The sequence below is a fragment of the Notolepis coatsorum genome, assembly GCF_963971535.1.
Source record: "Notolepis coatsorum genome assembly, chromosome: 9".
NCBI classification, from domain to species: Eukaryota; Metazoa; Chordata; class Actinopteri; order Aulopiformes; family Paralepididae; genus Notolepis; species Notolepis coatsorum.
The window spans coordinates 134,495,225-134,507,073 of NC_140173.1; the positions used below are offsets into that span (position 1 = coordinate 134,495,225).

At 45.6% G+C, this 11,849-nt stretch overlaps 2 protein-coding genes across 2 annotated transcripts in view; both read right to left on the minus strand.

Moving 5' to 3' along the window:
- The window catches only part of LOC311234205 (uncharacterized protein), a 46,329-nt gene extending 41,926 nt beyond the window's left edge, over positions 1 to 4,403 (minus strand). The window contains exon 1 of the mRNA XM_084321329.1: positions 4,211 to 4,403. Coding sequence (XP_084177455.1) covers positions 4,211 to 4,367 — 157 coding nt within the window. The 5' untranslated portion in view covers positions 4,368 to 4,403. The remainder of the gene's footprint in view (positions 1 to 4,210) is intronic.
- A 4,855-nt stretch (positions 4,404 to 9,258) lies between these two features.
- LOC311234767 (inner ear-specific collagen-like) lies at positions 9,259 to 11,467 on the minus strand (the record flags this gene model as incomplete). The annotated part of the gene is made up of 4 exons (XM_084322011.1): positions 9,259 to 10,127; positions 10,426 to 10,497; positions 10,701 to 10,790; positions 11,005 to 11,467. The coding sequence occupies 4 exons, from the start codon at positions 11,465 to 11,467 to the stop codon at positions 9,259 to 9,261; spliced, it is 1,494 nt and encodes a 497-aa protein (XP_084178137.1).
- Positions 11,468 to 11,849: the final 382 nt, after the last annotated feature.

Here is an 11,849-nt window from a genome sequence, read left to right on the forward strand (position 1 = left end):
TAAAAGCCTTTCCATACATCTGTCTGATTGAAAACTTTATTAACAGACCGCAGAATGGGCACAACTCAGCACGGGCTGAGATATGAATGAGTAATCTATCTAGGTTGTCCTCGGACGTTGCTATGGTCCGGTAAATAGGCTGATGCTATTGAACGTGTAACTATATAACGTTAATGCCAGAAAACGAATGCCTTTGTTAATCATAAGTAGTAACTTTGATGCAGTAGCGTGTGTGTGGGGGCGGCGTTGTGCAGGTCGCTTGACTGAAACTTTTTTCAAAGTTTGAACGTGTGGGCCAGATTGACGCGACACAAATTGATGGATATTTATCGGCTACTGCCATCGGCACATTTGAGCTTATCGGCCGATACCGATACCCGACCGATATATCGGTGCACCCCTAAAGTTAGAGGAGCTTGAAAATAACGTGAACTAGTTCAAGATTAGAGCCTTGAAGTAAGTGGTTGTAGCTACAGCCATAATAGCTGTCACGTGGTGTGCAAGACTCCGCCCACCTGGCGCCAGCCTGTCCCGTCTGCGTGTATATTTTCCCCAACAGAGTTTCACTTCCGCGTTCAGTTTGCGCAATCTGATTGGCCAGTTTTTTTTCAGCGCCAATCGTGTTACTCCTAACAATCGCGCCAGCAGGCTGTTACCCTAACCCTAACCTTAACCAACTAACTCTAACCTTAACCAACTAACCCTAACCTTAACCAACTAACCCTAAACCTTAACCAACTAACCCTAACCATAACAAACTTTGAAAGAGAGCGACTTCGAAAGAGTCGCCAAGCTTAACCAGTTTGTTAGGAGTAACGCGCTTGCCGCTGAGAAAAACATCAGTGGCCAATCAGATCGTGCAAACCGAACGCGGAAGTGCAACTCCGTTGGAGAAAATATACAGGCGTCCTGCGTGTCCAGCGTGGTAACGGTGCGGACGCGTATGAAATACTTTCCCCAAGGCGGTTGTCCTTCCGCGTTCGGTTTATGCGGCCTGATTGGCCACTGACGCTTCTCTCAGCGCCCAATCGCGTTAGCCCTACTATCGCCTAACTACTCGCTCAATACACTCGCTCAATATACTAAAACTAACTATCACTCAACTCACCATCACTCAACTCGCTACCGCCGTGCACAATATACTAAAACTAACTAACTAACTATCGCCTAACTCGCTACCTTGATATAGACTTGACAATGTGCTATTGATGTAGACTAATCAAAGTATTTTTAAATGCTTTATGTCTAATAAACTAGACTAAATATAGCCTATAGAACAGATTTTTACAGCCTAACGTTAATATAGAGATGAAAACAATACGTTATTTATGTATTGATGTGATGTCGATTGATATGAATAGTGCGTTACGTTAATATAGAGAGATTAAAACAATACGAGGAAATGGGCTACGTTAATATAGATATGAAAACAATACGAGGAAATGGGCGAGGACTATTGATGCGAGAGATGAAAACAATACGTTATTTATAAATTGATGTGATGTCGATTGATATGAATAGCGCGTAACGTTAATATAGAGAGATGAAAACAATACGAGGAAATGGGCTACGTTAATATAGAGAGATGAAAACAATACGAGGAAATGGGCGAGGACTTGGGCTGTGGAACTGAAAGCTAGGCGCAACGCGATTGGGCGCTGAGAGAAGCCTCAGTGGCCAATCAGGCCGCGCAAACCGAACGCGGAAGGACAACCAGTATTAGTAAATGACCAAGTATGGTCTTGTCAATATTCCAATGTACAGTTTTGCTTGTTCAGTTGTACAGTGTCCCCCACCCACCCCTCCAACCCAACCCCCCCCAACCACCTCCAATGTACAGTCCCCCCCCCCCCCCCCCCCCCCACCTACCCAACCTCCTCCAATGTACAGTTTCTATGTCAAATGTATATACTCTCTTTTCTGGACTCTTTTCGTATCACAAACAGTACTGTATTTGCAAATCTGGTATGTCATAAATGTATAGATGTAGCAGTACTGTCTATCTGTATGTCATGTATGTCATATATGTTATGATGAATTGAAAATGGGGGACCCTGATGCAAACAAGACGAAAGTCTTTCTCTGGTCTGCATCCCCTTAACAATTGTATGTATTGAGCTGTACACTGTACTGTACCCATTCTGCAATCTGTTAATAAAGTTTTCAATCAATCAATCAATCAAACCGCCTGATTGATTGATTGATTGAAAACTTTATTAACAGATTGCAGAATGGGTACAATACAGTACAGCTCAATACACATATTCTTCTGAGATATTCAGTACTGCTACATCTATACATTTATGACATACCAGATTTGCAAATACAGTACTGTTTGTGATACAGAAGGAGTCAAGAAAAGGGAGTATATACATTTGACGTAGGAAAGTATTCACGCGGTGCGGACACGCCCACGCTGGATCACATTTCGTCACAACAAGACGTTTCATTGGGGGCGGATCATCTCACTAAACTAAATAACTACTGTTAAAATAATGACCGGCATTGCCTTTGATTTGCACATGTTATTTTCTTCTGAGATATTGTTTAACCTTTATGTTGTGAAGGATCAGATTAAACCGAATATATATATTTATTTATGGATATATATTTAATAGTATTTGTATATCGTTTGATATCCCTTGTATATTCTTTGTACATGTACACTGAATATCCCTTTAGTCTACTACAGCCCATAATAGTTCATTCTCTCATTGGACAAGAACCTGGCGCCAGCAGACAAGCCCCTGGAGTCAAGTTCAATAGTGCCGACGAACATGTCCCAACTAGCCCCGGTTCCGCGTAGGAATACGGCTACCGAAATACGAATGGTACTATTTGTTCACCGTGCATATAAATATGGCGCAAGTAAAGTAGAACTTTCTTTTAGTCCATTAGTCCTTTACCCTCCAACCTAGTAACAGACGTGAAGCCTCACCCACGACCCACGTGTGGTGCAGTATGGCCTATTTGGCCCCAGAATAGGCATTGAGACCTCGTGTAAATTCATAGCTGAATTGTCATAGTTTGGCACTGTACCGTCGAGTGGGACGTATTTCTATTAAGTTAATAATAGTCTATTATGTATGGTGCATCGTTCGGTAGAGTTCTAAAGTGAGCAGCACCCCCATCGTTTCCTCGCGTTATCTAGAGTCTTAACCAGGCTGGGCAGACCACGCGTGGTGCTTTCATCCGAGGAGTTCTGGGCGAGGACGAGTGGACCTGCACATTGGATTACCTACCCGGACGACTGCTGAGCCTATACGGCATGGAATATCTATTTGCTTTGGGTGCTTTGATTTGTGGAGCGGATAACAGCCAACGCCGGTGAGTGTTGGAATTACCCCCGAGAGGAGCCCAGGTGAGACGGCGCTCAACCCAGACCGAGGCCGCCTCGCTTCTCCTTCGTTGTGGACCTACAGCCTACAGCTACAGTCTACAAGAGGGCCCAAGTGTATTCATCTGTGGATCAAGATCCTGCGGGCACTGTGTTCTGTACCTGAATTCTCCCCAGGAATCGTTGGCCAGATGGGATGCAGCTGACGGCTCTCCAAACCCCCCCCCCCCCCCCCCCTACTGACTTACAACCAGCAGGACCCTTTTAGTATCCCGCTATAATCCTTAAGTACCATCGCTATAGTTCCCTAAAGAACCAGGTTGTATACTTGCTTCCTGTGTAACCAGAGATTGGACATTCAGTGTTGATTTGCCTACGAATACTCATTTGCCTTACAAGTGCATTCAAATCATAAATGTAATTAAGTGGATGTTGTATATACCTTTTGCTATATTAAACCTTCGACTGTTATATTTGTGTGGACCTGATTTCATATGTGGGAAAGTGTTCATCATACTTAGATATCGTGTACTGTATGGCCAGAAGTTAAAGTACATCAAGCGGTAGTGGTTTAATGATACCATACTTATCAATACAGTCAGGGAATTGTACCCCTCAGTTACACTTTATTTACCCAGGGTAGGTTCACGTTAAACCTCCGACCGCGACCATGTGTGCATGGATCTATCCCGGATGCGGAATTATCCTTATCCTGCGGGATTATCCTCCCAGCTGTACTGTACTGTACCCATTCTGCAATCTGTTAATAAACTTTTCAATCAATCAATCAACGTTACGTGAACGAAATCAAAATATTAAAACCTACAACAAGGACCAAGAAAAAACAATTTTGCGACAGAGGATCTCACCAACCTGCTCTGCGTTTGGGGCCAAAATCCAACAGTTTGCGCTGGCGGTCAATCTCCTCTTCATACTGTATTATGGTTCTTTCAAATGCCCCAAATATCTCCTCTGCAGCCGCAGTTAATCGCTCATTGACCAATGTTTTCAGTATTTGTATTCTAGCCATATTTAGAGAGGAACGAGCCTGTGAGCCCTGAGCCGGTGACCGATACAACCACGGCTTCAAGCGACCTGACTTCCCTTGGCTGGTGTTGGGTGTCGTCTCGTGCCAAAAGGTGATTGGCCTGTGTTCCAGCTGTGTCTGTCAAGCCAAACAAGGAATTATACTTCCGCTAGCGACAACAACGATAATACTTCCGGTCAAACTTTCAAAATAAAGTAACGATTCTGCATTGATTGATTGATTGAAAACTTTATTAACAGATTGCAGAATAGGTACAATAGACAGTATGGCTCAATACAAAACAACAACTGCTAAGAGAATGCAGACCAGAAAAATACTTTCGTCTTGTTTACACCGGGGTCCCCCATTTTCAGTTCATCATGCCATTTACAAGACAGACACACAGATATACAGAACTGTGTAATAAAAAGAGATCATACAAAATATATACATCCGAAGGGGAAGAAAATTTGCATAGGTCTAAAGCACACAAAAACTATTTAGTCTAGATGGAAACATAGGTCCACCTGCATAGTCTGGATTTTTTTACCGCCACCTGTTTTTTCTTAATCCTTGAAGTGTCTATTTTAAGATTTTAACAGACCTACAGGTTGAAATAATGTCCCATTGGGGTTTATTTTTAACCCTTTATTTATTACACCTATGCTGAACGAAAACCTGAAAAAGAAGAAAAAGAAAACAGCATAACTTTTGAAGTTAACAACATATAGAGACAAATTAAAACATTTCCTCAAACAAGTTTGACCCAAGGAATTCAGTACAATTGTTATTTTTAAGATTCAAACACATCTTGATTAAATTTCAGGACAGAAAAGGCTAAAAAAAAAAACACTGAAAAAAAACGTATATCACATCTCTATTTTCGCTTTTTACTCAAATGTAGTGCATTGGACGAGATCGATTTAGGTTAATTAACACATTTTCCCATGTGATTTTGATCAGTGATTTATTTATTGTTAAGGTTCAAACTATATGATTTCATTTGCACTGGATATCATGGACTGGATATCTTCTTTGTCACAACATTCAAGTCTTTTTTTCTATTTGTATTTTGTGCCCTAAACTACTAATCATCATCATCATCACTAAAACAATTGTTAAAATCTATCTCTTCAATCTCCATCTCTTCCTCCGCCTCATCACACTCGTACTCTCCATCCTCCTCATCCATGTTATTTTTTGCGTAATCTGCCTCCTTATCAAGAGCTTCTTGCTCTTCTGAGTTCTGACTCCACTTTCTGGGCCAGTACCTCAACAAGAGAAGGACGGAGGATGGGTCCAACCGTCCAGACAGGTTCTAACACCTCCTCATCCATTGTTTTTCCCAGTCCATACTTTGATCATAGGCATTGGGCCTCTTGAATATTGGCTGTTCTGCTCTTTTGTAGCAGGCGACTCTGAAGTTAGCTCGCTGTACATGTTGGATGAGACAGACCTTGGGGGGAGGCAGGCATTCAATGTCTACTTTGGAGTTTGCATCCAGGACTTTATCAGCACCCATACTTTTCTGCAGCATCTTGGCTCACACAGCATCAACTGACTTCATCCAACCATGGCCATCCATAATGCATGTGAAGGACTCCATCTCCTGTCGGAGCTCATCTGTTACCAGCAACAATGCGCCAAGCTGACAAAAAGCTAGGGTTCTTCTGCAGATCTTTCAACAGATTCACCTGTCACTTTCCTTTGAAAGCACTGGCACAGTAAGTCATATTTATAAGGTTTTTGAGCTTGTAACGTTAGTTAGCTATCGTTGTATCAGCCGGACGTGACGTGCAAGCTAGCTAGCTTGCTAGCCGGCATGATGCATGCAGTGCACAGGTCTGAGAAGAGGACCTGTACATTTCACTCAGCCCCGAAACGCCAGTAGACATTGCTAACGTCTAGTATGTTTAGCGAGGTAACGTTAACGTTAGCTAGCTAGCTAGCTAGCTAGCGTGGTATCAGCTGGCCGTGATGACGTGGATCAGGCGACAGCACTGAACAGGCTGCCTAGTGAACAACAGGCTGCCTACTGGTAAATGTAGTTATTTTTTTTACGACAAATTAAAAACCTTATAACTACCTTTATTTCAACAAAAAATGCTTAAACAATAATGTTAGTGGTAGAAGGGAACTCATTTTGTGCAAAAATGGAAAGCTTGCCAATGTTCATGCGGCAGAATTGTTACAATAGCCGATAATCCATTTTCCCAATGATGAATCCCTATACGGGTGGAACAACCAGTGACGTCAGACTACACCTCCCTATTCCTAACCCTGATGCATTCAAGTCAAGTCAAGTCAAGTCAAGAGTTTTAATTGTCACGGCATACAGGTATACAATGAAATGCGGGTGGTCTTGCCCGCAACGATGTGCAATACAGTGGTACAACATATAATAGAATCAAAAATGAAAAAACAACATTGTGCAGTAAACAGGTAACAGGTAACATGGAGTGACATCTCTGTATCTGTACATAGTTATTTACAGAGCATATGGGACATGCTAGTTAGCTTTGGTAGTGCAATACACTGTTCCTGTTATTCTAATTTAAAGTGTCCTTTCCTTTGGCCATAAGTGTGCGTGTGTGCGACATGAGTGTGTGCCCGCTCATGTTAAAGTGTTAAGTGGCTGCTCGTGTGTGAGCGTGCACAGCGTGCGTGTCGTGTGTGTGTTCATGTGTGCTTGTGTGTGGATAGTTCAATGTTCTGAGCACTCAATGTTCATTGTTCATGGCTCTGATGGCCTGGGGGAAGAAGCTGAGCCTAAGCCTCTCTCCTAGTAGCTGGGGTTCGCAGGCGTCTGCCTGACCTCAGCAGCTGAAACAGGCTGTTATTGGGGTGGTGAGGGTCTTTCATTATCCTGCAGGCTCTGGATTTGCACCTCTTGTTGTATAGAACCTGCAGGGGGGGTAGTGCAATACCCGTGGTACGCTCGGCTGAGCGCACCACTCTCTGTAGGGCCTTCTTGTCCTGTGCCGTGCTGTTTCCATACCAGGAAGTGATGTTTCCAGTCAAGATGCTCTCTACAGCTCCTGAGTAGAAGGACTGGAGTATCTTCCCCGATACTCTGAACTTCCTTAACTGTCTCAGGTGGTAGAGGCGCTGTTTCGCCTTCTTTACTACTGTGTCTATGTGTGTTGACCATGTCAGGTCCTCTGAGATGTGGACCCCCAGGTACTTAAAGCTGCTCACCCTGTCCACGGTGGCCCCGTTAATCATCAGTGGTGTGTGCGTCTCCTGCTTTCCTCTCCTATAATCCACGATCAGCTCCTTGGTTTTACCAATGTTCAGGAGCAGGCTGTTGTCCTGGCACCAGCGTTCCAGTACCTCAACCTCCTCCCGGTAGGCCTTCTCGTCGTTGTCCGAGATCAGCCCCACCACCACCGTGTCGTCTGCGAACTTCACTATGGAGTTAGAGCTGAACTTGGCCACACAGTCGTGTGTGTAGAGTGAGTACAGCAGGGGGCTCAGAACACAGCCCTGGGGGGACCCGATGCTCAGGGTGATGGTGTTGGAGGTCTGACCCCCCACCCTGACCGCCTGGGGTCTTTCGCTCAGAAAGTCCAGTACCCAGGCGCTCAGGGCGGAGCTCAGACCCAGCTCAATCAGCTTGTCCACCAGTCTGGTGGGGACTATGGTGTTGAACGCTGAGCTGTAGTCAATGAACAACAGTCTCACATAGCCCCCCTTCTGACGGTCAAGGTGCGAGAGGGTGCTGTGCAGTACCTGGGAGACCGCGTCGTCGTCGTCTCTCTCTCTGATGTTGAGGGGGTAAAATGCATCTTGTAGTAAAACATTTTTTGTTATGCTGTATTCGTTTATGGTCAGAGATGGGAAGTTTGTAGTGGGAAACTCGTCATCTCGATTGACTCGATAGCATGCAATACATCACCACATTCATGACATTTCTCACCACTTATCTTCTCTGTGACTCTCTGCAAATCATGAGCTACTTACGCCCTCTAGTGGGGATCCACTGTAATGACATTTGCTTTTAATTCTACGGGTTACCCAGACGTTACAGCCTATTCCTTTGCCATGACAAACATCAAATAGTCAATAATAGTCATCACTATAAGTAGTCTATCTGGAGTATTCATGACAAATAAAGTTTGCGGACATGACTCCAAACTCACACAATTTCTTTTAAGCGTATGTATTTTTATTGCATAGTAGGAAAGCAATTAAAGCATTGCATAAAGTCCATGTTCAAATACAGCAAAGCAATAGCAAAGCATTTGGTTTAATCATCATGAGGGCAGCAAGCGAGAAGGAACATAATGCAGCAGTGACATTTAATTCAGTAGCATTAATTTGATAGTAGTGCAAAAAGGCTGAAGGCTGTGTGCATAGTCTATGTATCGGGTGGTCACGAGGCAGAGGTCATCCAGGGTCAAAGATCCGCGGTCACAGACCATGTCATTTAACTCATAGATATATATAGAACACTAGATAGCTTGCCCGCGCTGCCGGCCAATGGAGAGCGACGTCACTGAACCGCCGCCATCTTGCTCCAGTTAGCCTTGAGTGAGAGTGAGTGAGCTGCACAGACAAAAATACTCATAACTCGCTGAAATATTGACGGATTTACAAACGGGTTGGTTTATTACAAGCATTATTAATTAACGTGGCTATGATTCAAGCGGTTTGTAAAAAAAAAAACATCTTTAATTTTTTTTTATAAGTATGCAGTATCATAACTACATCTTTGATGTTTATAGCAAACCAACCCGTTTGTAAATCCGTCAATATTTCAGCGAGTTATGAGTATTTTTGTCTGTGCAGCTCACTCACTCTCACTCAAGGCTAACTGGAGCAAGATGGCGGCGGTTCAGTGACGCTGGTGACTCCGCCTTAAGCTATCTAGTGTTCTATAGATATCTATGATTTAACTCTTAATGTCATTGGCAAAAAGCAGGAAGCCAGAGAAGGTGCTGTCGTCCTCGTTGCTGGAGAAGACTCCGTTCCAGTCCCTCAGAGTCTCCAGCCACACCTGGTCACCTGCGTTCATCTGCAGCACAAACAGGTTAGACGCCTGGTCGATGTCCTGGCCGTACAGCGAGTCGCGTGTCCTCAGCTTCCGTACCCCGTTCACCACAAAGGCGATGCGAAGGGGCCGGTTGCGCACTGTGATGTGGTACGTGAACATGTAGACGCCCGAGTGGGTGACGTTGAACTTGCCGAGCGCTGGGTCCCAGTGGTTCTCCCCGTTATAAAAGACCTTGTCGAACTTCACCGGCAGGCCGGGTGGAGGAAAGGACTTGCTCGGGAACAGGCCCACGCTGAAAGCAGACTGGATCTGCTCCACTCTCTCACCAGGGGGGCCTTTTGGTCCTCGGGCCCCACGTACACCTTTGGGGCCTTTCTCCCCCTTTATCCCCAGCATGCCTCTCCCTCCTGGAGGACCTTGGGGGCCCCTCGCCCCAGTCTCTCCCTTCCCCCCTAGAGGCCCTGGCTCCCCTTTCTCACTCGGGGGCCCCTGCAAACCATCAGCTCCGTTCACTCCAGGGGGGCCTGGATCACCTCTCACCCCAGGGGGCCCGGGCACACCCGCTTCCCCTCCCTCTCCTTTGTCAGCACACTCTCCCATCTCTCCCTTCTGACCCTTTGTCCCAGCCAGCCCAGGGGGTCCAATAGGCCCCTTTAACCCTGGGATGCCCTTCTTCCCATTCTGTCCAGGCTCTCCACTTTCTCCCGAGTCCCCTTTGACACCAGGGAGGCCAGGGTTACCTTTCTCCCCTCTGATGCCTGGTTCACCTGTATGGAAGGGTTTTATTCACTTAGCAAGAAGTCCTATAACACAAATGTTTGGTCAACAAAATGTTATTTAATGTTTGTTTGTCCATCTAACAATTACTTTATATCTATTGAAAGTAAATACTATATACTGATCCACTGATGCCTTCTCATAACATGTAGTCTGACCTAACAGGTGTTGCAAATGAGTATAACTCTCCCATTGGCCAACTCTCTATTCCCCTTCTGCACAAACCACAGAGATGATTGTGATTGATTTAATAAATTAATTGTTTAATAAATAAAGACAACTGCATACCTCTGTCTCCTGGTATTCCTGCCAGTCCAGGGAAACCTGGACTACCAGCAGCTCCTTGGTCACCCGTTTCACCTGTGCAACAGGAATCATGCCAATAAAATGTTCATTAGGTGTTTATGACATACTGTAAACATTGACATACAATATTGACACAAAATACATCTTGATAGATCAGTATCTGATTAAAAGTGTTGATAAGAGAGGGTTTTGAGTGACATAGAAAGGAAATGGTCAACATTAACACACAGTACAGTAACCAGGCTGTCAAGGCCTACCTATGTCTCCATCGAGTCCGCTGGCTCCAGGTAACCCTGCCAAGCCTGCTGCTCCCCTGAGTCCAGCCTCACCCTTCTCCCCTGGTACCACTGGAACAAGGAGGTGGAGGGAGGAGCAAGTGTGCAGAGCAAAATATAAGAGATCAATTTAGGAACCATACACCTTGTATTTAAACAAAAGGACAGCATACAAGCTCCATTATTCATTTCAGACTCTCTCACGTGTCATACAAATAGTGATTTAATCAATACACACAGTGGTCTATGCAGCCTTTTTTTACGCTTGAATAACCACACTCTGTACCTGGTCCCCTCTCTCCCGGCGGCCCGGGCAGGCCTCTTTCCCCTGCGGGCCCCACGGGGCCCTTTTCTGGCGGGCAGCACTCGCAGACGTTGAAGAAGCATTCGGTATAGTCCAGGGTGAAGTTCCCATGGGCGGCCCCAGGGGCTACCATGACATCCGTGTGGAACTCAGTAGGGTAGGTGTCGACGGAGTAGGTGGTGCTGTCCGTCGGGGACGAAGAGGAGATGTCCGTCATGGACTCTGTCGTGGTCTCCTCTGTAAGAGGGCTGCTGGTGGTGGTGGTCTTCCCGAACCTGCCTCCTCCTCCTCCTCCTCCGCCGGCCCCCCCGCCACGAGGAGGCTTCTTGGTGCTGTGAGGTTTGGGCCAGCGGGTGGCTCTGGTGGCGGCAGAGGTCATCATCAGGGAGGTCATCAGGACCACTAGGAGAGTGGTCGACAGGAGGGCGAGGCGCAGGGACGGCATGAGGGGGGCAGCTTTGTATGACGATAAACTGAGAGAGAGAGAGAGAGAGAGAGAGAGAGAGAGAGAGAGAGAGAGAGAGAGAGAGAGAGAGAGAGAGAGAGAGAGAGAGAGAGAGGTGCGTTTGTATGTGGGGGGGGGGGGGGGGGGGGGAACAGACAAAACGTGGAGAATTAGAGAAAAATAACATCGCAGCATTATCTAGGGCAGACATTGAGTGATTAAGTAACTCTGGACTCATTTAAAAAACTGCTCAAAACCCACCTCTTCAACTTGGCCTTCAACCCCTAACTTTCTCACTCTATATGTATATGTTGTGTCTGTCCACTATGTTGTTAATTTGTCATCTCCCCCCCCCCCCCCCCCCCCCCCTATGTAAAGCGAC